This window comes from Phoca vitulina, unplaced genomic scaffold, assembly GCF_004348235.1.
Source record: "Phoca vitulina isolate PV1807 unplaced genomic scaffold, GSC_HSeal_1.0 scaffold16, whole genome shotgun sequence".
NCBI classification, from domain to species: domain Eukaryota; kingdom Metazoa; phylum Chordata; class Mammalia; order Carnivora; family Phocidae; genus Phoca; species Phoca vitulina.
This window is the reverse complement of record NW_022589719.1, coordinates 12,320,199-12,348,107: the sequence shown is the minus strand read 5'-3', so window position 1 is coordinate 12,348,107 and position 27,909 is coordinate 12,320,199. Positions and strand designations below refer to the sequence as shown.

Below are 27,909 nucleotides of genomic sequence, written 5' to 3'. Positions count from 1 at the left end.
ATGCTTTCCCCTAAGAAAGATGTCTGAAGAAATAAAAAATCTTTATTTGCAGATGACATGGTCTTGTATACAGAAAAGCCTAAGGAATCTCCTAAAAAACTATTAGAATTAATAAGTAAATTCAGCAAGTTTTCAGGGTATAAGATCAATACATAAAAATCAATTGTATTTTTTTTTAAGTAAGCTCTATACCCAATCTGGCTTGAATTCACAACCCCAAGATCAAGAGTCGCATGTTCTACCTACTGAGCCAGCCAGATGCCCCCAATTGCATTTCTATATACTTGCAATGAACTATCCAGAAATTAATTTAGGAACACAATTCCATTAATAATACCATCAAAAGGAAGAAAATATTTTAGAAAAGAAGTGCAAAGCTTACAGTCTGAAAACTATACACATTGTTGAAAGAGTTCTAGTGTTCAAAAGCCTCATTATCCAGGAGGAGAGTAGATTATTAACAGATTTTGAGAAGCTGAAAACACCGTAATTCCTATTATAACCAGGAAAAGAACAGAAATATTTCATCAAAATAATCAGGGGTTGGGAGAGTAGATGAAGATAGGAATGAAACAAGAATGTGCACGTATCAGTGATTATTAAAACTGAGTGATACATAAATTGGTTTAATTACACCAATCTTTTTGTTCATATTTGAAATGTCCATAATAAAAAGCTAAGCAAATATATTTTTAAAAAGAATGTATAACTTTGGAATCAGTAGAGGAAAAATGTATCAATACTATATAATGCCCTTTTTATGAAGCTTTAAAACAAGCCAAAAAGTACAGTGTTCAGGTATAGTATGGCATAGTATAGAATAATATAGTATATAGATATAGAGGTTATTAGGAGGTACAAATTCCAGTTATAAAATAAGTAACAGAGATGAAAAGTACTGCAGAGGGAATACAGTCAATAATATTGTAACGAAGTCATATGGTGACAGATTGAGAAGTATATGGAATTGTTGAATCAATAAGTTGTACCCCGGAAACTAATATAATATTGTATGTCAACTATACTTAAAAAAAAAAAGTATAGATAGTGTTTAGGGATGTATACATGGGTGGTAAAATTATAAAAGAAAAGCAGGGAAGTGATTACTATCTCCAACTCAGATGGTGGTTAGTTCTAGAGGTTATAAGTTGGGTTTAATTTACTATTCAATTTATTTTTGTATTTTCTTGTTCTCTAGCGAGTAGCATTTAACGCTATAAATTTTCTTCTTTGTTCTACACTTTTGGCACATCCCATTGGTTTTGAAATGTAAATGTTCCACTGCTTTCTAAGTGGTTTATCATTTCAGTTTTGTTTTCCTTTTAAATCCTTGAGTTATTTAGGATAAATTATTTAGAAGTTTTAAAAATAAAAACTTATTATTTCTTTGTCCCTTTCTTTTATTCTTTCAACTATTATTTTATAAAACTGCTGTATTGTGGTCAAGGAATTTGGCTAAGTAATGTCTGCATTTTCACATTTATAGGAATTTTATGTGTTTTTCTTACATGTTTTATATTTCCATATGTGAGTTGTATTTCACAAGAAAAAATGTTCTGAAGGAAAGAAAACAGAGATACGGAAAAAGATACCAAAACAATAACAAAATTAGGATGGTAATATTAAAAACAGAAATTGGAAATTAAATTAGAAGAAGAAATTTTATGAAAAGGAAATTTAACTTAGTAAAATTTTATGTACCTAATCATGTGGGTTCATAACATATCAAGTAAACAGTATTAGAAAAACAATCAAACATAGTTGGAAACTTTAACACACCTTTTTCAGGAATCAACAGATCAAGCAATCTAAAAACAAATAAGGATAGGGAGGATTTTAAAAACTGTTTATTATTAATAATTTCAAACATACATAAAAGTAGAGAATACAAATCCTCAAATACTATAACCCAGCTATAACAACTATGAACATTTGGTATACTTCTTTCATCTGTCCATCAGCCCCTTTTATATTTGCTGGGATAGTTTAAGGCAAATTCTAGACCGGTCATTTACCTCCAACATATACATATACATTTTCTTATATAACCTAATGTCATTTATTACATCAAACAAAAAACAAAAAGATACAAAGGATATGAACAGCATTACCAAATAAAATCTATTAGCACTTGGTATTCATGGAATATCTATAAAAATTGACCATTTACCAAGCCACTAAAAAAATTTTTTTTTAAAAAGATTTTATTTATTTATTTGACAGAGAGAGAGACAGCGAAAGAGGGAACACAAGCAGGGGGAGTGGGAGAGGGAGAAGCAGGCTTTCCACCAAGCAGGGAGCCCGATGCAGGGCTCGATCCCAGGACCTGGGATCATGACCTGAGCCGAAGGCAGAGGCTTAACGACTGAGCCACCCAGGCGCCCCGCCACTAAAAAATTTTCATAAATTTCCAAAAGCAGGCATTATTTAAGCATTCCCTTGACCAAAATACAGTAGGGTCATAAATTATTAATAAAGGAATACCACTACCACCACCACCAAAAACAGAAACCTACTAGGAAATAGGCAAAATCTTACTTTTTCTTTTTTTTCTTTTTTTTTTTTAAAAGATTTTATTTATTTGACAGAGAGAGACACAGCGAGAGGGAACACAAGCAGGGGGAGCAGGAGAGGGAGAAGCAGGCTTCCCGCCGAGCAGGGAGCCCGATGTGGGACTCGATCCCAGGACCCTGGGATCATGACCTGAGCCGAAGGCAGACGCTTAACGACTGAGCCACCCAGGCGCCCCAAAATCTTACTTTTTCTTAATAACTCTTGTGTTAAAAAGGAAATCAAAACTGAAATGACAAACCATTTAGAAAGGACGGTGAGAGCATTACAAATTGAAACCAGAGGCATAGATAAAGCCAGATACAATGAAGTAAACTTACACTTTAATACCATTCATGAAAAAGCAGGATATATAAAAATAAACTTAAGTATTAAACTCAAGAAGTCAGAGAGAGAACATTAAATTGAACCCAGGGAAGATAGGGAAAAAGAACTGATTAAAGAAATTAAGAAAAAGTGAGAAAAAAATGAAAATAGGAGTTAAAAAAGAAAAGTACACTGGTTCTTTGAAAAGAACCACTAAATAGACAAACTTTTCACAGAATAGTAAGGAAAAAGATTCAAACACATTTGGAGCAAGAAAGAGAACATAACGGGGCACCTGGGTGGCTCAGATTGGTTAAGCCTCTGCCTTCGGCTCAGGTCATGATCCCGGGGTCCTGGGATGGAGCCCCGCATCGGGCTCCCTGCTCCGCGGGAAGCCTGCTTCTCCCCCTCCTTCCTGCTCGAGCTCTCTCTCACTATCTCTGTCTCTCTCAAATAAATAAATAAAATATTAAAAAAAAAAGAAAAAAGAAAGAGAACATAACTACAGAAAAAGAGGAGACTAAAAACTTAGAATGCTATGTACAACTTTGTAACAATGGATTAAAAAATTTAAATGAAAGGGATGATTTTACTAGAAAATATACCTTTTTAAAAATTGATCCAGATAGATTAAACTACCTCAGGAAAAAACTGGAAAGTCCCATATATTCTTAGAAAGTTCTACTAAATCCCTATTATATGTGGTAAACTTTTTCACAGCTTAGACAAATATAAAAATTTTCCTAATTCAATGTATAAGACCAGCATATTCCTGAATATAAAAGTAAACAAGATTAAGACCAAAAAACAAAAACAAAAAACTACAACAAAAAGATTAAGACAAAAATCACTATAAACAATAATCTCATTTATGAATCTAGGTGTAAAAATCTCAAATAAAACAGTAGCAACTTAAATCTTGCAATGGATTAAAATAATTAATCATGACCAAGCAGGGTTCATGGTAGAGTTTTCTTAAAAAGGTTCAACACTAAGAAATCGAATAATAGATTGGGGTGCGTGGGTGGTTCAATCGCTTAAGACAGACTCTTGGTTTTGGCTCAGGTCCTTATCTCTGGGTTGTGAGATCGCACCCCTCTCGTTGGGCTCTGTGCTCAACGTGGAGTCTGCTTGAGAGTCTCTCTCTCTCCCTCTCCTTCTGCCCCTCCCCCTGCTTGCACGCAGGTGCTCTCTCTCTTGAAAATAGGTAAATTACAAAATTCAATACCCACTGTTAATTTAGAAATATTTTTTAAGAACCTCAAAACAGGTTCAGCATTAGAAAATCAAGTAACAGGATAATGTGGAGAAAAAAGGAGATTTATTAGAGGGTCAAAAAGGCATCTGACAAAATTCATTACCCACTGTTAATTTTTTTAAAAAGTGAGAACCTCAAAACAGAAGGAAATTTTCTTAAAGAGTATATGGTACTAGAAACTGACAACAAATAGATTTCATAGTCAAACACTACATATTCTGTTTAATACCAAGGAGGAGGTCAGGATGCTTGCTCCCATTGCTACTACTAAACAGAGGCTGAGCCAGTAAGTTAAATTACAAGAAAAAAAAAAAAAAAAAATAAGAGAGAAAGATAAAACTCTCATTATTTTTATAAGACCCCATAACTGTCTACCTAAAAATGCAAGAAAGGCAGGTGGAAACACTGTTAAAATAAAAATCCAACAAAAATGCCAAATCCAAAATGGAGATACAAAAATCAGTAATTGCCATACACCACCATCAGTAACCAATAAGACAAAATGGAGAAAACTGTAGTTAAAAAACTGCAGAAACTATAAATATCTATGTAGAGAAAAATGACACAATATGAAAATATATAAGATCTGAATAAGTAGAAAAACAATATATTCTATAAGTGGATGAGAAGACAATACTGTAAAGATAGATTTTCCCTTAAAATTAATTTATGAATTCAATGTAATCACAATAAAAATACCAAAACATTGAAGAGACTCCTACTTGCCCATTACAGGATAATTTGAGCATCAGAAATCATGGCTGTAAATTGATAAAACAATAAATTTTTTAAAAAAGTCATGGCTTCTGGTGCCAAGCAAGATGAAGTAAGCCCACTAGAGCCTATTATCACCCATGTATTACAAATAAACACTCCGAAGAAAATATAAAATGCAACTATCTGAAGACTCTGAAAAGTTAATAAAGCAGGTAGATTGGAGAGGTAAGCGCAAATTTAAATAACAATCTTTATATGGAGATGTTTCTTATTTCTTTCCTCTCTTATCACCTAGCACTGACCAGAGGGTGACCCCGATGAAGAACTGCACAGGGCACAGAAAACAAAAACTCCAAGAAAATCAGTTTTTCCAGACAGAAGAGTAAAGAGAAGAGCCCCATGCACGGTGAAGAATGTGGGGGGCAAATGCCTTTTCTTTCTTCTCTTTTCTCTCTCCCAGCCCTGCCCCAAGGGCAACCCAAGTCACAAAGCTGCAATGCTGCAGTGGCGAACCAGACATCTTCAGCCGTGACCGAATGCCTGTCTTTTGGGCATTCCAGAGGAACCTGGCAACAGGGCCACTATGGCATGAAGAGTGCAGGGAATGTTACAGGACATATATAATATATATATAGTTACATAGTCAACTATATCTCAGTAAAGCTGGGGGAGGAAGTCTAGGGGGATTCCCTATTTTTTGTCTTCTACCGCTATATTGCCTTAGGCCCCAGTTGCAGATAATTGTGTCAAAGCACCAGCAGCTAAAACGCCAAGAAAAATTCCAGTTTTCTAGCCAAATGCCTAAGGAAAGGGAACCCAGGGAGCTGGGTAGTATGGGAAATTCCCAGGGAGGAAACAGCTGGAGAATGGTATCCGCTAATTCTGTGTATGAACACATACAAATCCCAGTTTCATGCTTAAACTGCACTTATGCAGAGTAGATCCAAACTATCATAATGAAGCCTTCGAGATCTAAACTATAACAAAGGCTACCCTTCATCCAAGTTCTGGACTAAGCACTGAAATAGATCCAAAGCAGCAGAGCAAAGACTTTGAAAACTGAACCAACAACAGAACCACCACTCAAAGATGAGACAGAATTTGTAGTCTGACTGCCTGCTAAAACAACACAAATCAACATTTTCCAGAGGATTTTAATAGAACCCAGAGTCTTACAGTATAGTACTCAAAATGTCCAAGATACAATCCAAAATTGCTAAATATACAAAGAACCAGAAAAATGTGACCAATTCTCAAAGGGAAACTAGATGCCACTCTTAACATGAGTCCGATGTTGGAATTATCAAAGTCTTGAAAGCAGCTATTATAACCATGCTCCATGAAGTAAGGTAGACATACTTTTATTTTTTTTATTTTTACTTTTTTAAAAAGATTTTAATTTATTTATTTGACAGAGAGAGACACAGTGAGAGAGGGAACACAAGCAGGGGGAGTGGGAGAGGGAGAAGCAGGCTTCCTGCTGAGCAGGGAGCCCGATGCGGGGCTCGATCCCAGGACCCTGGGATCATGACCTGAGCTGAAGGCAGATGCTTAACTACTGAGCCACCCAGGGGCCCCAGTAGACATACTTTTAAAATGAATGGAAGTATGTAAATTCTCAGTAGAGAAAAGAGAAACTAGAAAAAAGAACCAAAGACAAATTTTATAATTGAAAAAATATCTGAAATAAAAAATTCACTGGATGGGACCATAATAACAGAATTGAGAAGGCTGAAAAATCAATGAACTTTAACACAGGCCAATAAGAATTATACATCTGAAGAACAGAGGGGAAAAGATTGGAAAAAAAATGAACAGAGCCTCAGGAACAATATCAAAAAGTTTACATTTGTGTCACTGGAGTCCCATAAGAAGAGAAAGATTGGTACAGAAAAAATAATGTCCCCAAACTTCTCAAATTTGATAAAAGACATACATTTTACAGATTCAAGAAACTCTGTGAACTCCAAACAGGATAAGCCCTACCCAGATAAACAATTACACTGCTGAAAACCAAAGAAAAAGAAAAAGCCTTGGAAAAGGAAAAGTTTTTCAGGCTGATGGGAAATGATGCCAGAGGGACACCTGGAACATCAGGAATAAAGGAACTGCAACAGAAATTATAGATACCTAGGTAAATATAATAGGCTTTTTTCTTCCTCTTAAGTTACTGAAAGCATATTTGACTGTTTTTCTTTTTTTTTTTTAAGATTTTATTTTTTGACAGAGAGAGACAGCGAGAGAGGGAACACAAGCAGGGGGAGTGGGAGAGAGAGAAGCAGGCTTCCTGCCGAGCAGGGAGCCCGATGCGGGACTCGATCCCAGGACCCTGGGATCATGACCTGAGCCGAAGGCAGATGCATTTAATGACTAAGCCACCCAGGCGCCCCCGAAAGTATATTTGACTGTTGAAAGCAAAAATTACACCTTTATTAGGGGTTTCAATATATGTAGATAGATATAATATACATAGGACAAATATGTGTAACATAAGGGCAAGGGTAACATAAAGGGACCTGTATGGTTGTTAGGCTATGACATTTTACTTAAAATCATAAAAATATTAATTCTAAGTGGATGGTAATCACTAGGCCAACCACGAGAAACATAGCACAAAAAGATACAGCCAGAAAAAGCAGAGATAAATTTAAAAATGAAATACTAAAAGTTCAAATAATGTGTTTTAGAAAGACAGGAAAGAGGAAACAAAGGAAAAAACCAGAAAACAATAAAATGGAAGATCTAGCTATATCAATAATTACATTAAATGTAATCAATACCAGCAGAATATACATTCTTTTAAAGTACATATGGAACATTAATCAATATCAGGCATATTCTGGGCCATAAAGCTAACCTTAACAAATTTAAGAGAACTGAAATTACACAAAGTAGAAATCAATAAAGGAAAGGTATCTCAAAAATACCCAACTATTTGAAAATTAAATAACTCATGGATCAAAGAGGAAGCATCAAAGAGTACTGAAAGAAAATAAAAATAATAAGAAAAATAAAATTTGTGGGACACAGCTAAAGCAAGGTTTAGAGAGAGGTTTATAACATTAAATGCTTATAGCAGAAAAGAAGAGGGCTCTCATATTAACAAGTTAGGCTTCTACCACAAGAAACTAGAAAAATAGAGCATAATAAACCTAAATCCAGCAGGAAAAAGGAAATAATGAGAACAGCAAAAATCAATGAAATTGCCAACGAAGGAGAAAAAGAATCAATAAAATCAATAAACTTCTATCCAGACTGACCACAAGAAAGAGAAGACACAAATCACCAACATGAGGAAATGCTACCAACAACTCTATACCCATAAATTTGACAACTCAGATAAAATAGACCAATTCCTTCAAAGATACAAACTACCAAACACAGTCAAGAATAAACAGACAAAGCAAATAGTTCCCTATCAAAGAAACTGAATTCACAGCAAAAAACTTTCTGACAAAGAAAACTCCAGGTCCAGATGGTTTCACTAACAAATTCAATCAAACATTTGTGGAAGAAATAGTACTACCCAATCTCTTGCAGAAAAGAGAAAACAAGGGGACAGTCCCCAATTCATTTATGAGGTCAGCAATAACCAGACACCAAAATCTAACAAAGGCATTACAAAAGGAAAACTACAGGCCAATATCCACTGCAAAGATGGATGCAAAAAATTTAGAGAATTGAATTCATCAATGTATGAAAAAGAATAATATATCACAGTTGTTGGGGTTTATCCTGGGAATGCAAGGCCATGAATATATTTGAAAATCAGTTAATGTAATTCACCATATTGAAAGACTAAGAAAACTACACAATCATTTCAACGGATGAAGAAAAAGCATTTGGCAAAATTCAACCTCTGTTCATTATAAAAACCGTTAGCAAACTAGGAAATGTAAAGAATTTCTTTAATGTGATAAGAAATCTACAAAAACCCTACAGTTAACATCATACTCAATGGCAAAAGGTTGATTTCTTTCCTCCAAAGATCAAGAACATGTTCAGGATGTCGACACTCAACACTTTCACTAAACACTGTATAGGAATGTTATTCCTGTGTGTTAAGACAGGAATGAAAAAAGATACAAGATTGGAAAAGAAAAAATAAAACTATCCTTATTTGCAGATGACATAATTTCCTACATTAAAAAATCCTAAGGAATCTTAAAAAAGCCCCCTAGAATAAATAAACTGCATAGATTTGAAGGATTTAAGATCAACATATTTAAAAAATCATCTGTATTTTTATAATCTACCAATAAATAATTGGAATTTGAAAACTCTTAAAAGTATCATTTACAATAAATAGCACCAAAAATATTTAGGATCTATATCTCTAACTATAGATCATATGCAGGATCTATTTGCCCCAAACTATAAAAGACTAGTGAAAGTCATGAATTATTAAAACTCAGTACATTGTTAACAGTTCAGATTTCCTCAAATTGCTATATATTCAAGGAAATCAAAGTCATAATTCCAGTGGGATTTTTTTTCTTTTCTGGTAAATACTTACCACTGATTTGAAAATTTATATGGAAAAGGAAAGGAATTAGAATAGGCAAAACAATTTTGAAAAAGAACAGATTTGGAGGACTCACAACTACCCTTTTGTAAGACTTACTGTAAAGCTACAGCAATTAAAACAGTGTGGTATTTCTGAAAGCATAAACACATAGATCAATGTAAAGAATTGAGAGTTCAAAAACAGATTCATACAAATATGGTCAACTGATTTTTTGACAAAGATGCAAAGGCAATAAAAGGAGAAAGGACTCTTTTCAACAAATGGTGCTGGAAAAGCTGGACTTCCATATGCCAAAAAATTAACTTCAACCCATACCTCACCTTACACAAAAATAAAATAAAAATCAGACTTGGGGCGCCCGGCTGGCTCAGTCAGTAGAGCATGCTACTCTTGATCTCGGGGTTGTGAGTTCAAGCCCCATGTTGGGTGCAGAGCTTACTTTAAAAAGGTGGGGGGTGGAGATCAAAGACCTAAATGTAAAATGCAAAAGTTAAAAACTTCTAGAAGAAAACAGAACATTTTTGTGATCATAGGTTAGGCAAAGATTTCTTAGGACACAAGCACAAATCATAAAAGGAAAAGGGATAAATTAGACCTCACTGCAATTTAAATTTAAATTTATCTTTCAGAGATACTTGAGGGCTGTGGGAATTCAGAGGATATAAGCACGAATTCTGCCTGGAGTAACTTCCACAAAGTGATTTTGAAGATAGTCTTCATAGGTAACAAAGTGTCTGTTAGGCTGAAAAAAATGGGGGGCCATTCTAGCTAGAGAAGAACTTGTCCAAAGACGATTGTGAACGGGGCTTACAGGTGCCAGGAACAATGAGGAATTCAGTCATTATAGAAGAGGAAAAGTGGAAAGAGTGGAACCAGAAAGTAAAATATGGAAAGGGAGAATTTTTACATACTATTTTAATGTTTTTCCCCGGAAGCACTAAGAAGTATTTTACCGGTGTGAGGGATTCTAATCAGAAGCAAGAGATGAGTTCTTCCACAGGAGGCAGTGGGGATGGTAGCAAGAGAACTTCGAAGACCTAATAGTAAGAACTGGGTTGATGGTGATGATTAAAAGTACAAATGAAGCAATAACACTTGTCTGGAAGAAACTACTCTTAGATTCATATTTTAGAACAGAAATTACAAAAGCTTTGTTCTACAAATGGAAAGAGGGAATAATGATTGCAAAGTGCCCTGAATTGGGGAAAAAGGAGTATAAAACCTTACTAGGATTAGCCACATCCATAATGTCTTTGACTCTAACATTGACTTCCCATTATACTAATTTCCCTGTACAACAAAATGAGAATTTTTTAGAAATGTATTAACAGATATCTGGGGGATACCAGTGTCTTGAGTCCAGAGAGAAGCTAGGAAGTACATCACAAAACAAGGTTTAACTCTGAAAGCACCACTTTATTTATACAAAAGCGGTAGGCAGGAATATAGGCTCTACCACCAGACAAACCTGAGTGCAGACTCCAGCTGTGTCACTTACTAGTTGTAGGGACCTGCACAATTCATTTACTCTTGGCTATACCATCTATATATTGGAGATAACACTGCATATCTCACAACATTGCTACTGGGTCCTAGCACAGAGGTGGTGGCTATTTTATTGTTATAAGTGTTTTCCCTTACCATGTTCCTTAAAATAGTTGACATGAGGCAGTGCTTCTTAAAACAGTTCCTCCAAATGTTCTCTTAACTACAGAGTAAAGTGAAACACACACCCAAAGATTTGCAGACATAGTCTGGAGCCTACACAAAATTTTTAAATTTTATCTTAATTATATTCATGTGCATGCTACACATAATATAACCATGTTTAATAGTAAAATATTAATCTTCAGGTAAAACTGACATACCAAGAAAATATGCCAGTTTATACTACAAAAGGGCCCCCAATACAATGCCTCATATCCATAAAGCCACCTCAAGATGTCTCAGAGAAGTCTGGATACAAACTACGTAAATTATGTGTCATGTGGTAGAAAGTAAAAAAAAAAAAACAGAAGTTTTCAACCTAAACCCCAAAACTTTCCTACAGGGAAGGAGCATTAAAAAAAACAGGTATCTAAAATACCCACCTATCCATTTGTCCTGAAAATTTATCTAGACCTGCTTCAAGCTAAGAAAACTTCAAACCCAGTCTATTAGCATAAAAATAGTGGAAAGCCCTAATTATGAATCTAAAATTGAAAACTTTACCTGTTTTCTTCTTTTTATCAGAAGTAGCATCCAATGTATTTAAGGTCGTAGAGGCGCTTTTATAAATATCATGACTGCATACTCCAGAATCTTCTTCATCAGAAGAAAATGAAGATAAATGGTCCAAGTTTTTAAGTTCATTATCAACTTTTTCTGATGGACTGTTACCCCCAGTTTCAGACACTAATGGTGTGGGTGTCATAGAAGAAGTCTTTGGAAGCGGTGGGGGACAAAGTGTACGAACAGTCTGGGTCCCTGGTCGTCTAGTCCTGTTGGGCATTCGGACGGCAAGAGTGGAAAACTGCTGCTTGGGCCCGGATTTCAGAAAATCTAAGAAAGAGGCAATAAATCCTGTTTTGACTTCTGGCTGTTTTTCCTCTACTTCTTTGATCTTCTGTCTCATTTTTTCTTGGTGCTGATAACCATCGTGGCAGCTTTCTGAGGAAGGAGGGGTGTATGGCAAATACACATCCGTTCCCCTTGGATTCTGGCGTTTGCCCTGGGCAGTTCTTTTTGACTGTTTCTGATTACTGTTGTCTTCCTCTTTCATTTGCCCCTTTCCGGGTTTTTTCTTCTGCAGGTTAAAATGCATTAAATCTTGGTTTTCCTCTTCAATCTTGACACCAACGGCCTCCCCAGGTTGGGCCATGGCCAACAGTGCAAGTGCACTTCTAGTTGGGTTCACTGACACACCGCTGTCATCACCCCCTAAGGTGAGCTCACTCTCCGATGCAGCACTCTCTCCACTTATACTTCTACTAGAAATAAACTCCTGGCTTCTGTTATTATTTAATGTATTATCAATAGGAACTTCGCTATCCTCTTCCGATTCATGATTGGTGGCAGACTGTTTCTTGAATGAGCCAGAACTTTGCTCCTGGGCTTCATGACTTGGTCCAACCACTGGCGAAATTACTTTAGATGCTTTATTTTGACCATTTTCAATATGCTGTTGATCAAGAGTCATTTTTGACGGGAGGGTAGGTACTGGTGAAAGGTTTACAGTGACTTGATTTCCATTTAAGGAAATATCATTTATATTCTGTGGCTTTCCTACTGCAGTTGTTATGGAGTTAAAATCTGAAGTCACATGCCCAACATCTAATGACTGTTGAAAATGAGATTTAGAATCACCATCTTCAACTGCTGTAATGGTTTCATTTGAAGTTGACTTGGAAAAATCAGAAGGAGTAACCCCACAAGCTGCTGCTGTAGCTGCTAAGATATCATCTACATTTGATAAAATATTTCTCTCATCACTGAGAAGCATTGCCTCTGGGAAACATATTGATCCAAGAGAAACAAAATGATTCTTCGAATCATGTTGATTTGTTTCACTAAAATGGCCCTTTGTTGTTAGGTGTTGTTGTAATGGTTTTGAAGACTCAGAGAGGTCCATTTTCATGATTTCAGAAGTCTGAGGATGGAGTTGCTGCTGAGAATGATCACCATTGGTCTGAATAATATGACCATCCATTTGAAGGAAAGGATGTACTATTTGTTGAGGACTTTGAACACGCTGTACTTGTAAAGATGCCTTTACTTGTCCTAAACCCGCCTGCAGTATTGACTGCTGAAGAATTTGTAGATCACAGGTAGAATCTAAAAGAACCTGTGTATTAGGAAGAGAAGCCTGATGGCCATGCCCTAAAGAATGATTTGGAATTTGAATCTGAGATGAAGCATTGATTATTTGATCATGTTGCTCCTGGACCTTGGCTTCATGTACCTTGTGTATAAGAGCATGCTGCTGGGTGAGGTCTTTAGCATTCAATCTTATTTGTGGTGTTTGCATTAAATTAGTTGCCTTCTTAAGATCAAGGGTTGCTGCACTGACTTGGCCAATTTGTTGGGTAAGTTGTGTCACTGAACCAACCATGCTTTCTTCTTTTTTTGACCCTTGTAGGGCAATCCCAACAACCTGATCCTCAAGACGAGAATTACTTCTGATCACACTCTGAGAATATCTGTCCTCTGCCTTTGACACCTTATAAGCTGCTTCTTGAACATTAATTTCTCCATCAGATAGCCTTTGGGTTGATGACTCAAGAGATACTTGTGGCTGTAATACCTGTAACTCCTGCATTGGAAAATCCTCTTCTTGCTTTGAAGATGTATACACATTTGAGTCAAGTTTTCTTTCAGCATAAGACTTTGGATCAGGGGAAGGTATGTTGTTCTGTAATGTCTGACAGTGGGTAGAGGATGCAAAAGATGATGACTGGACAGCAGGCAAAAACTTTTGGGACTGGGGAGATGATGACCCTTGAGTCTGAGCATTTTGGGAAGAATGCATAGAAATATAATTCTGGTTTGGACTAGAATCTGACAAATTCTGAGCCCGAGAGGCGGAAGAGTAAGAAAGAGAAGGGGCTGTTAATGTTAGGGACTGCCCTGAAGCATAGCTCTCTGAGGGACTAACAACTGACAATACTTGTGACTGAGATGAATAACTAACCTGTGTCTGGCTAACTGGTGATAAACCCTGAGAATGACTAGATGAATAACTTTGAGACTGACTAACTGAAGATAGATCTCTCGTTTGAGCAGGGTAGTTCTCATTTGTAACTGAAGATAATACTTCCTGTTGATTAGAGGAATAATTGAGGGTCTGATTTTCAGAAGTTATAGTCTGAGATGATCCAGAAAAAGTCAATGTTTTATATAAGGATGGCAACTTCTCGACTTTGTTGGACCTATACACCTGTGAATGAACAATAGATGGCACATTATGTGGCTGTCCTAAACCGTAATTCTGGGACTGACTGACTGATAAAAGGCTTGGTAGCTGCGCTGTAGAATAAATCTGTGCTTGGCCCGATATTACAGAACTTGGATTATGTAAAGGTTTGGAATAGCTTAATGTTTGCACAGGAGGAATTATACTTTGAGGTTTGGGGGTCTTAGTTGACGTTAGTGGTTGTTTCGTAGAACAGCTTTTTACTTTTGTGGTAGAAGGAGGAAACCCTGATGATGGAATTGCAGATGAGTAAGACTGAGCAAGATCCACTGACACCTGGGAGGTCTTCTGTTGTAATCCTCCATTGCTCACCTGAGTAGAATCTCCGATCGGGCTACAGGATAAAGATGACTGCCTGCTTGTTTCCTGAAAATTAACTACACTTGCATTTGATAGATAGCTATGTAAGGAATGCTGTGAACCAGTCAGTTGTGCCTGAATAGACTGGGTACCTGAAGGCCGCTGATGGTGTTTAATAACACTACATTCTCGAAGAAGAGCTCTTTCAATGGAAGCAGTAGAACTAGTAAAGAGAGTTGAACTGTAGGCTTGAGGAGTTTGCTGGGCTCCCCCAAGTGCTGAAGGCAACAAACTAAATTGAGGTTGTAAAAGATGGGGTGCAGACTCTTGAGCTGAGCGGTATGTTGAAGACTGAGGTGGTATGCTGTTACTTAACGCAGAACTGCCCAGGCGCTCAAATGCCAAAGCAGTTGGAACAGTTCCCTGGGAAGTCTTGATCTGTAGCAAAGGGTCGTGAGGATTTAAAATTCCATTTGATGTAGTGTTAAAAGATGAATCCTGAAGCACCAAAGGTGAGGTGGTAGCAAAGTTTCTATTGCTGAAGGTGGTGGGATGCTGATAAGCAGAGAGGGCAGAGGGTGGAAGTGTTCCAGTGGTTGGCAAAGGTCCAGTAACAAACAGCTCGGTTGCTGCTGAGGAATGCATACCTAGGAAGAGAAAACAAAAAAATTTATGCAATTACAGCACAAATACACACACACGTCTTCATAGTAGAGACTTAACATAACCTTTAACCCATTAAAACCTCTAAGACTGAAAAGCCTGACAAATTAGTTGTGTGTGTAAATTTCAAAAATTATATTTCAAAAACAGCTAGCTTTCTTTTTTTATTTTTACTTCTGAGAGAGTGGGTGTGCGTGTGGGTGAGGGGGGGCAGAGGGGAAGAATCTTTTTTTAAGATGTATTTATTTATTTTAGAGAGAGCAAGTGAGCACAGGGCAGAGGGGCAGAGGGAGAGAGGGAGTCCCAAGCAGACTCCACCTTAAGCATGGAATACAATGCAGAACTTGATCTCATGACCTAAGCTGAAACCAAGAGTTGGTTGCTTAACTGACTGAACCACCCAGGTGCCTTAAAACAGCTAGCTTTCTTAAAGCAAAAACAAAATTACAAAGGTATTAGCAATTCCTATCTATATAAATGAATTTATATATGTTAGATAAGGTCACCTGAAAATTAAAATAAAAATGTGGCTGGGTGATAGACATTGGGGAGGGTATGTGCTATGGTGAGCACTGTGAATTATGTTAAGACTGATGAATCACAGACCTGTACCTCTGAAACAAATAATACATTACATGTTAAAAAAAGAGAGAGAGAGAAGATAGTAGGAAGGGAAAAATGAAGGGGGGGAATAGGAGGGGAAGACGAAACATGAGAGACTATGGACTCTGAGAAACAAACTGAAGGTTCTAGAGGGGAGGGGGGTGGGGGGATGGGTTAGCCTGGTGATGGGTATTAAGGAGGGCACGTACTGCATGGAGCACTGGGTGTTACACGCAAACAGTGAATCATGGATCACTACATCAAAAACTAATGATGTAATGTATGGTGATTAACATAACATAATAAAATAAAATTTTAAAAAATGTACATAATCTCTAGTGATTAATTTATCCTGAAATCTCAATGCAATAGCATCAGACAAGCTAAAATATTTGTAACATTAAAATTAAACCCAAACTGCCTACATTTAACATGATAAATAAATCTAAAAATAAACAGTGAGGTTAATACTGCAAAGTTTCTTTTATCAAAATATATACATTTTGGGGGCACCTGGGTGGCTCAGTCAGTTAGGCGTCTGACTTGATTTTGGCTAAGGTCATGATCTCAGGGTCGTGGAATTGAGCCCCGCAATGGGCTCCTCACTCAGTGAAAGTCAGCTGGAGATTCTCTCCTTCTGCCTCCCCCTCCATGCACTCTCTCTCTCTAATAACTAAATAAACCTTAAAATACATACATATATATATGTATATATACATATATACACACTTAAAAATATCTTGGATTTCAACTTTCGGCTTCCTGTGAACAAATTCCCAAGATAATAGATGCATGCTTATCATAAAAGGCTGATCAGAAATTAGTATTGTCAAGGAGATTTATTACCATTTCAGGAAAGCATTCTAGCCTCATATAGCAAAAGTTAACGTATACTCTTATGATCTCAAAGTTCTACTTCTAGAAATTTATTTTATGGAAATAAGTGGACAAAAAGATATTTGTACAAGATACTCTTTATAGTTATTGTGTGTGCTAATAAGTAGAAACAACCCATATGTCCATCAACACAGGATTGATGAAATAATTATGGCATAACTGATTAATACTATTGCTATAAACACTGATTAAGTGGATATATATGTCTTGATATACAAAGATATCAAAAAAGAGTAAATATCAAACTGTTAACTCTTCTCTACAAAGTGGGACTGTAGTAAGGAACTATCACTTTCCCTTTTGTAGACCTTGTTATTGTTTACATGTTTTTTAGTGAACTGCCATTAAAATTTTTTTAGTTAGGGCACCTGGGTGGCTCAGTTGTTAAGTGTCTGCCTTCGGCTCAGGTCATGATCCCAGGCCCAGGGTCCTGGGATCGAGTCCCGCATCGGGCTCCCTGCTCCATGGGAAGCCTGTTCTCCCTCTCCCACTCCCCCTGCTTGTGTTCCCTCTCTCTCTGTCTCTCTCTCTGTCAAATAAAGTAAAAAAAACTTTAAATTAAAAAATAATTTTTTTATTTAGAAAAATAGGGGAAAAAAGATTCTTTGGCCCTTTCAAAAACCTTCTCTCACTTCTTCCCATTAAATGTCAAAAAAGTATTAGTACTATGAAGACAGAAAATAATATAGTTGTGCTGAAAAGAATGAATAACACTTAAAATTTATGTTTAAAATAATACAATTATAGAAACTGGAACAGAAAATCTAAGGGGCGCCTGGGTGGCTCGGTCGTTAAGCATCTGCCTTCAGCTCAGGTCATGGTCCCAGGGTCCTGGGATCAAGCCCTCCCTCGGGCTCCCTGCTCCGCGGGAAGCCTGCTTCTCCCTCTCCCACTCCCCCTGCCTGTGTTCCCACTCTCGCTGTGTCTATTTTTGTCAAATAAATAAATAAAATCTTAAAAAAAAAAAGAAAATCTAACTAAATATATATAATGTACAATTATTCCAGGAAGCAAAAAATGAAACTACTTTGTTTTATAATATTCTCTTTTATGTCACACTAAAACATTATCTCCTTGGAGCATATTGAAAAGCTCTATTAATGGAATTAATTCATGTAATATAAATTCATGTAACGGAATTTACAGCAGAATGATAAAGTATTATTTCCTACCGCTACTACTTTAAAATATCTCCTCAAATATGCTATGACATTTCTTATTCTTTAAAACAAAACCTTAAAAAACCACCTAAATTTCCTGTCACCCTGAAAAAGGTAAAAACATATACAAATAACTTTGGGGGAGAAATAGTTGAAAAATGGAATGTATATATAAATAAGGAAAATACAATAGTATCAGCCTATAATGGCCTTTACTAAATAGTGATGTGATCTGTTCAATTCTGGGTAACGTTACATAACTCTAATGATGAAATCAGTCCCAAGATTGTTTTTTACTATACCACCTACTCAGCCTAAAGTCACGAAGATAAATGAATTTAATTGTTCACAAAAAAAAAAAAAAAAAAAGATAAATATGTGAGGTGATGGATTAACCAGATGGAGGGGGAATTTTCACAAGGTAATGCACAGCAAATCACCACAACGTACACTTTAAACATCTGACAGTTTTATATGTCAATTAGATCTCAATAAAGCTGAAATGGAAAAATAAAAGAAACTGAATGTTTGCTTCTATTAAGTAGACAAGTAACCTTAACTTAAATTGCCAGATAAGAACTTTATATCTAGGGTTTATATTTAATAATTACTTCTTCAACTTGTTAGTTTTCATCAGAGTGATAAATTTGAATTCTGTCCCATGTAAAATTGTGAAAAATTCCAGGTTTTAAAGTTCGCTGAAAAGTCAGTAATTACTCTCAGCCACACTACATAATGACAAGGCCATAAAAAGTGTATTTTTATCAGCATTTCGTCTGGACTTAAAAATTCTGAAAACAAAGAATCACCTGTCTGCCAGGATGGAGCCCTGAATTGTGGTAAAAGAGTAGTTCCTGAAGAAGCAGCCTGAGCAGTTCGGGATTCAACAGCAGACAGAAAGTTCATCACTGAAGATTCTTTAGTGTTAGTGCTGGCGCTGTTCACACTAGTATCAAATATTCCAGAAAGACCTACATTTGAAGATAAAATAGATCATCAAGTAAAAATATGTATTAATATAAAATTGTTATTTTAAAAAGGAATCTCTGAAATTTGAGGCCAAAAGCTCTACAGCCCTATACTGTTTTGAAATAGCAAACAGATATTAGTTTGACCAAGTATAGTTATAATTTAAAATCCCCAAAGATCTATGAAAAAAGATCTCCTCACCAATTATATAGATATTCTCTATCAGTAAAAGACAAAGCTTTTGATTTCATTTTCATTTTCACTTTTCCCACGGCTCCATTACGTCCTGCCCACATTCATAGCCCAATATGTGAAAACTGATTTTTCTTCTTAATCACTAAATGTAGCCAGATTCGTTTTATAAGAGCATTTTTACCAGTTGCCTGAGGTGTGGTAGCGTATCCAGGAAGCTGATGAGAGGCTGCAAAAGTCTGTCTCTGAAGGAGATCTGTTTCAGAGTGTGAGGGATGTCCTTCTTCATAGCTTAAACTAAAGGATAATAAAAAAGAAGTGACCAAAAACACATAGCTCAAACAACAGGATCAAAACATCTCTAAGAGAGCAATTATCAAAAGTAGCAGAAGTCAAAAAAAAAAAAAAAAAAAGTAGCAGAAGTCTTTGACTAAATTCCTGACCTACACATCAATAGATCAAACACAGTATGACAACATTGTCAAAATGGGGAAAATATACTGATGATACACTAGGAAGAAAAATTATGATGCATAGTACTTTCCTTAATTCAACTTGACTGCCTTTTACTGGGAGAGAAGTGACAGGGTATAGTAGGAAGAGCAATATCCTGAAAAACGGGACAGCTCAGTTCATTGTCCGAGTTCTACCTCTGGCTTACAGTGTGATTTCAGTAAGGGACTTAATTAATGTCAGACTAAATTTCTCATCTGTGTGAATGAAGGACTAGACAAAATAATCTCTTAAGACCCTCTAATTCTAACATTCTATGGAATATCAGATAACTCATATTAATTGATAATTAAAATAACTCACCTAGAAAATTTCAAGTTTGGACATTTTGAGAGTAATTCAGAACAAGATATTTTTTCTCCCCTTGATTTTTACTTTGACTATTTTAAACCCACAGAAAAATTGAAATAGTCCAATGAAAACCTTATACCCGTTACTTAAGACTCAGTCATTGTTAACATTTTACCTTTGTTTTATTTTTCTTTATACACAGATATAAACACACACACACTTTTTTTATTAAACCACTTGAAAGTAACTTGCAGACATGACACTACATCTTTAAATACTTCAGCTGTATCTCCTAGGAATCAGGCATTCTTCTATACAGCCAATTATTATTATTGGACTTGAAGAAATTTAACTTTAAGTCAGTAATAGTATGTAATGAGGTCATATTCCAATTTCCCAATTGTTGCCAAAATGTTTGGGATTTTTAAAGCTCTTTCTTTTTTTTTTTTTTAAGATTTTACTTATTATTTGACAGAGACACAGCAAGAGAGGGAACACAAGCAGGGGGACTGGGAGAGGGAGAAGCAGGCCTCCTGCTGAGCAGGGAGCCCGATGCAGGGCTTGATCCCAGGACCCTCGATCCCAGAACCCTGGGATCATGACCTGAGCCGAAGGCAGATGCTTAACGACTGAGCCACCCAGGTGCCCCTTAAGGCTCTTTCTATGTAGAATCCAGTCAAGTCCAGAATTCCACTTGGTTATGTCTCTTTAAATTGAGAACAGTGCCTCTAATCCCAGATCCCTTTTGTCTTGATCTCATGGCACAGACTTTTTGTTGTTGAGGAATCCAAGTCAGTTGAATGTAGACTATCCCAAATTCTGGCTCTGTCTGATTGATTCCTCATGAGAAGTACGTAAGTGATATTTTGTACTTCTTATTGCATCAAATGAGGATGCACATGTCTGTCTGTCTCATTACTGGTGATGCTAAACTTGAAGTGGTTAAGGTACATCTGTCAGATCTCTCCATGTAGTTGCTTTTTCTCCTTTGAAATGCAATTGTGAGGTGTTACTTTAAGACTGTAAATATCTTATGCCCAACAGCCAAAGGTTTCAGACATCATCCACTAATGATCTTTAATTCAATTATCACACTGGAGACTGGAATTGGTAGCTTTCTAATTACATCATTCTTTTAATATTTAAAAGGTAGTCTTCTTCTATAAAATAAAAATGAGCTTTCCCCCCTTTTCTCCCTCTCATGTACATGATATATATACTTGCATTTTCTTATTTTTCAAAAGTGCATACATCTTACACTTCAAAAATGTATCATTGTAGACTTTTAAAAATTGAAGTATAGTTGACATATAAGATTAGTTTCAGGTGTACAACACAGTGATTCAACAATTATACACATTATGAAATGCTTACCATGACACATGTAGTTACCATCTGTCACCACACGTTATTACAATATTATTGACTATATCCCTGCTAGGAACATTTGTATACAAGTCTTTCATGGACATATGTTTTCATTTCTCTTAAGTTGAATATCTAGGAGTGGAATTACAGGGTCATAAAATAGGTGCATGTACCATTTTACATTACCATCAGTAATGAATCAACATTCCATTTTTGTTTTACATTCTTGTCATGACATGATGTTTTCAGTCTTCCTTTTTTAAAAAGATTTATTTATTTATTTATTTTAGAAAGAGAGAGAGAGAATATGAATGGGAGGGGCTGAGAGAGGGGGAGAATCTCAAGCTGACTCTGTGCTTAGCGTGGAGTCCGACGCAGGGCTCAATCCCATGACCCTGAGATCATGATCTGAGCCGAAACCAAGAGTCAGCCACTTAACCAACTGCACCACCCAGGCACCCCATCAGTCTTTTTAATTTTAGCCATTCTAGGTAGGTATAGTAGTATCTCATCATGGTTTAATTTGCATGTTCTTATAGGCTGACAGGCTATTCTTTCAGCTCCTCTTGTCAAGTTTGTTCCATTTTTTTGCCTTTAAAAAAAAAACGGGTTTAGTTAGCTCTCCTATTGGGTTTTAAGAGTTTTTCTTATATTCTGGATCCACATTTTTTGTCAGATATATGTACTGTGAATGTTTTCTTCCAATCTAATGGCTTGCCTTTTTATTTTTTAGTGTCTTTAAATAAAAAGCTTTCATCAGTTAGTTTTATTGTGGTAAGAGCATTTAACATGAGATCTCTCCACTTAACAAAGCACGTGATATCTGCACTACATCCTACAGCAGATCTCTAGAGCTTATTCATCTTGAACAACTGAAACTTTATAACCTTTGAACAACTCTCATTTCCCCCTTCCCCTAGCCTCTGGCAACCACCATCCCACTCTGCTTCTGAGTTTGACTAACAAGGTTTTAATTTTTGATTAACCTGATTATATTTTTTTTCTATAAAGTCAGTACTTTTAGTGTCACTAATATATTTACCTACATTTTCTTCAAGTTTTAACGTTTTAACTTTTATGTTTAGATCTATAAATTTTTTGAGATAAGGGTAAAGATTAACTTTTATGTTTAGATCTATAAATTTTTTGAGATAAGGGTAAAGATTCATTTTTTAAACTTCAAAAATTAAGGTATAATTTGCATACAATAAAATTCACCCTTTCTAGTGTACAGGTCAGTGAGTTTGGATAAGTACATAAATACTGCAAAAACTAAGGGAGAGAACAGTCCCATCATTACAAAAGATTCCCCCTGCCCCTCAGTAGTGAACTCTTCCCACCATCTCCCAAGGATCTATTCTCTGTCCTTATAGTTTTGCCTTTTCCAAAATGTCGAATGAACAGTATCATTTAATATGTAGCCTTTTGTGTCTGGCTAGTTTCAATTAGCTTAATGTCTTTTGAGATTCATCCATGTTTTTATTTTATCAGTAATTCATTACATTTTATAGCTGAGCAGCATTCTGTTACATGGACGCATCAGAGGTTAGTGCTTTTTTTAAACCCATTAAAAAGTTTAAGGACCTTTGGGTTCTTTCCTGTTTTTAGCAATTCTGAATAAAGGTGCCATAAACCTGTGCATAAGTTTCTGTGTGAAAATAAGGTTTCATTTCACTTGACCTAGGGGGGGATGGCTTAGTTACATGGTAATGTTGAACTTTAGAGAAACTGCCTATTTTCCAAAGTGGCTATCCTTTTTGCATTCCTCCAGTAATGTATGTGGTCTGACTCTGCATCCTCACTGGCACTAAGTATTATCAATTTGTAAATTGTTTCTTTTCTTTTTAAAAATTTTAACCATTCTAACTGGTGTGCAATGGTACGTCATTGTGTTTTTTTTTTTTTTTAACATTTATTTGAGGGGGGAGGGACAGAGAGAGAGGGAGAGAGAGTCCTAAGCAGACTCCATGCTGAATGCAGGGCCCCATGTGGGGCTCAATCTCACAACCCTGAGATCATGACCTGAGCTGAAAACAAGAGTCAGCTGCTTAGCTGACTGTGCCACCCACGTGCCTCCTTCACTGTGGTTTTATTTTTATTTTTTTAAAAGATGTATTTATTTGACAGAGAGAGACAGCAAGAGAGGGAACACAAGCACGCGGAGTGGGAGAGGGAGAAGCAGACTCCCCGCCGAGCAGGGAGCCCGATGCAGGGCTCGATCCCAGGACCCTGGGATCATGACCTGAGCCGAAGGCAGACGCTTAATGACTGAGCCACCCAGGCGCCCCTTCACTGTGGTTTTAATCTGTATTTCCTTAATAACTAAGAATGAGCAGCATCATTTGCTCATCTACCATGCAGAAATCTTTGGTAAAATATCTACTCAAATCTTTTGCCTATTTTTTATTGGGTTGTTTGTTTTTTTATTATTGAGTTTTAGATTTTGCCTATATGTTCTAGAATCAAATCCTTGGTGAGATATATGTTTTCCAAATATTTTCTCCCACTCTGTGGCTTTCATCCTTATAACAATGTAGTCAGAACCATTAAAAAAAATTTTTTTTAAAAAGATTTTATTTATTTATTTGACAGAGAGAGACACAGCGAGAGAGGGAACACAAGCAAGGGGAGTGGGAGAGGGAGAAGCAGGCTTTCCGTGGAGCAGGGAGCCCGATGCGGGGCTCGATCCCAGCACTCTGGGATCATGACCTGAGCCGAAGGCAGACCCTTAACGACTGAGCCACCCAGGCCCCCTAGAACCATTTTTTTTTTAAGATTTTATTTTTAAGTAATCTCTACACCCAACCCAGGGCTCGAACTTACAACCCCAAGATCAAGAGTCGCATGCTCCACTGACTGAGCTAGCCAGGCGCCCCTATGAATTGTATTTTTGCTGTTGTTGCTGAGAGATCTTTGCCTACTCCAATAGCTCAAAGGTTTTCTCTTCTGATTCCTTCTGGAAGTTTTATAGAATTACTTTTTCCATTTAGGTCTATGATTCATTTGGAATTAATTTTTTGTACATGGTGTGAGGTAAGTCTTGGGATTCATTTTTTAAAAATTTGGGTATGCAATTGTCCCAGTACTCTATATTGAAAAAACTATCTTTTACCTATTGAATTGCCATGGCATCTCTTAAAAAAAAATCAACTAGCCATATATTTGTGGTTCTCTTCTTAACTATTTTGCTATATCAATATGTTTGTTCTTAGGCCAATAACACACAGCCTGATAAATGATTCATTCAGGTTGTACAAAATTCCAATCTTGTTCTTCAAAATTACTTTGGCCATGCCAGGTATTCTCATACAAATTTTAGAGTCAGCTTGTCAATTTCTACAAAAAACATTTCACTGAATCTATATACACATCAATTTGGGGAAAACTACCATTTTAAAAGTACTGAGTGTTCTAACCCATGAGTATATTTTATTTAGGTCTTTAATTTCTCTCAGCAGTCTTTTGTGGTGTTTAGTGCAAAATTCTTGCAAGTATTTTGTTAAATTTATCCCTAAGTTTCTCATTTTTCTTATTTTGTTCTCAAATTTTTTAAAAATTACAGCTTTATTGATATGTAATTCACATACCTTAAAGGTCATCCTTTTAAAGTGTACAAATCAGTGCATTTTTAGAATATTCAAGTTATGCAACCAGAACTATAATCTTAGAACATTCTCATTGCCTCAAAAATAAACCTGTACCCATTAGTATCACTCTGCATATCCCCCTCCATCCAACCCCAGGCAATCCCTAATCTACTTTCTGTCTCTACGTATTTGCCTACTCAAAAACATTTCACAAAAATGGAATCATATTATGTGGGCCTTCTATGACTTTGTTCACTTAGTAGAATGTTTTCAAGGTTCATCTATGTTACAAAATGGATATAACAGTAGATCATTCCATTTTATGGCTGAACAATATCCCATTGTATAGATATACATTTTGTTTAGCCATTTATAAGTTGATGGACATTTGGGTTGTTTCCACTGTTCGGCTATTATGAGTTATGCTGCTATGAACAATCGTGAACAAGTTTTTGTGTGGATGTATGTTTTCTCTTGGGTATATACCTAGGAGTGGAATTTTTTAACCATATGACAACTCAAACATGTTCAACATTTTGAAGAATGGCAACCAAAATGGCTGTACCATTTTACATTCCCACCAGCAATGGTTAAGGATTACAATTTCTCAACATCTTTGCTGATACTTCTTACAGCCTGTGTTGTTATTATAATAGCCATCCTAATAGGTGTGAAATGGTACCTCATTGTGGCTTTGATCTGCATTTACCTAATGATGTTGAACATCTTTTTTTTTTTTTTTTTTTAAGATTTATTTATTTGTGGGGGCGCCTGGGTGGCTCAGTTGGTTAAGAATCTATCTTCGGCTCAGGTCATGATCCCAGGGTCCTGGGATTGAGTCCTGCATCAGGCTCCTTGCTCAGTGGGGAGCTTGCTTCTCCCTCTCCCTGCCGTTCCCCGCTTGTGCTCTATCAAATAAATAAATAAATAAAATCTTTAAAAAAAAGATTTGAGAGAGAGAGAGCATGCAAGGGACAGCAGGAGAGAATCCTCAAGCAGACCCCTGCCGAATGGGGAGCCCAATGCAGGGCTCAATACCATGACCCTGAGATCATGACCTGAGCGAAATCAACAGTCGGATGTTTAACTGATTGGGCCACCCAGATACCCCCATTTTGAATTAATTTTTGTACATAGTGTAAGGTAGGAGTCTAACTTTATTCTTTTGCTACTCATTTTGAATATAATTTGAAATTCTTTAATAATAAACAACTAAATAGCCAGCTGTTATTTTCAAAATATTCTTACCATTTTATCTGCTTTTCAAATCATCATAGCAATCATGCTTTATATTAAAACAATCTAGGGGTGCCTGGTTGGCTCAGTTGGTTAAGCATCTATCTGCCTTTGGCTCAGGCTGTGATCCCGGGGTCCTGGGACCGAGCCCTGTGTTGGGGCTCCCTGCTCAGCAGGTAGTCTGCTTCCCTCTCTCCCTCTGCCCCTCCCCCATTTGTGTGCGCTCTCTCTCAAATAAAATCTTTTTAAAAAATTAAAAAATAAAACAATCTACACACATATATTTCCTTGTCCTGTCAGCTGATGGAGCCTAGAAATGAAGACTCCCCAGTTGCAAAGAGCATACTTCTTACCCAGATAATGGCTCCTAATACCATACTTCAAGAAAAAGGAACCAGTGCTCCTTGAAGAAATGGTTGGGTCATTCTAGTACTGGGGCAGGAAATATAAAAGATATGAATCTGGAGCATCTTATAGTACCACAAAGTAAGAAAGGGCTCAGGAAAAAAAAAGAAAGAAAGATGGGGGAAAACCCCTACATTTATAACGGCATGTTAAGGGGTAAAAAAAATAAATAAATAAAAACAACAATGGCATGTCAAGGGGACAGAGAAGCCAATTAGAAGAGCTCCTAATGGCAAAAGCTGGAAGATTTTAACCCTTATAAAAATCTGATGTGAAGTCACTGGTTTGTTGACATTGATTATTTTTAAAATTTTTTAAAAAGTTTACTTTATGGTTTTGGGGTTTTTTTTCAATACTAATCTCTACACCCAACATGGGGCTAGAACTCACGACCCCAAGATTAAGAGTCACATGCTCAGGGTACCTGAGTGGCTCAGTGGGTTGAGCATCCAAGTCTTGATTTCAGCTCAGGTCATGATCTCAGGGCCAGGGACTGAGCCCAGTGGTGAGCTCTGTGCCTTGGCAGGGAGTCTGCTTGTGGATTCTCTCCCTCTGACCCTCCACCACTCATGTTCACACTATATCTCTCTAAAAAATGAATAAATAATCTTAAAAATAAAAAAAGTCACACGCTCTTCCAACTGAGCCAGCCAGGCGCCATGACATTGTTTATTGCTTTAAACAAAAGCCAGATTTTTTAAGTTTTTAAAAGATTTTTTTTTTTTTAAGATTTTTAAGTAATCTCTATGCCCAATGTGGGCCTTGAATGCATGACTCCGAGATCAAGAGTCACATGCTCTATTGACTCAACCAGCCAGGAGTCCCACAAAAGCCAAGTTTAAAAAAAGAAAAAAAAAAGATCATCCTGGAAAAAAAAAACCATATCTCAAAACATGGTCAACAAATTCCCATATTTGAGCCAATGTAAGATCTCCTTTGAATAAATGTTCATTTATTTAATATAGGACTTAACCTGCTATAGTCCTTCCTCGCCTCCAAGGCCTGGATGGGTGGTAGGGAGAAAGAGAGAACTTATACTATCCCCAAACATACTCCAAAAATTACAGGAGCTAAGGCCTAGAGAAGAGGAAGGAGCCAAGAGATAAGAGTCACAATTGTTTTAATCTTCATATTCCCAGACCAGCATGAAACTTCAATCTTCTATCCCCTCTCCACACACTCAAAGTAGGGGAGATTCAGTGTTGAAGATAAGAAGGATCAGAATTTTGCAGGGGGTAGTATCATCTTCCTTCAGTTGCTGTCACTTAAATGCCAAATTAAAAACTGATATTTTCCTAAAAATTAAAATGAACCAAGATTAGTTATTCAGTTACTACCCTCTACCTTAAATCTGAACATTTTTTTCCTAAGCTTCTTAATTTAATTAATTAATT

The 27,909-nt window shown here is 36.5% G+C and overlaps 1 protein-coding gene across 2 annotated transcripts in view; it reads right to left on the bottom strand.

Moving 5' to 3' along the window:
* QSER1 (glutamine and serine rich 1) overlaps nt 1–27,909 on the bottom strand; it is a 78,470-nt gene that overhangs the window by 25,011 nt on the left and 25,550 nt on the right. For both annotated transcript variants that reach the window (XM_032413880.1, XM_032413879.1), the window contains exons 2-4: nt 19,300–19,412; nt 18,764–18,925; nt 11,592–15,278 (exon numbers count right to left, since the gene is read on the bottom strand). In XM_032413880.1, coding sequence (XP_032269771.1) covers nt 11,592–15,278; nt 18,764–18,860 — 3,784 coding nt within the window. In that variant the 5' untranslated portion in view covers nt 18,861–18,925; nt 19,300–19,412. The remainder of the gene's footprint in view (nt 1–11,591; nt 15,279–18,763; nt 18,926–19,299; nt 19,413–27,909) is intronic.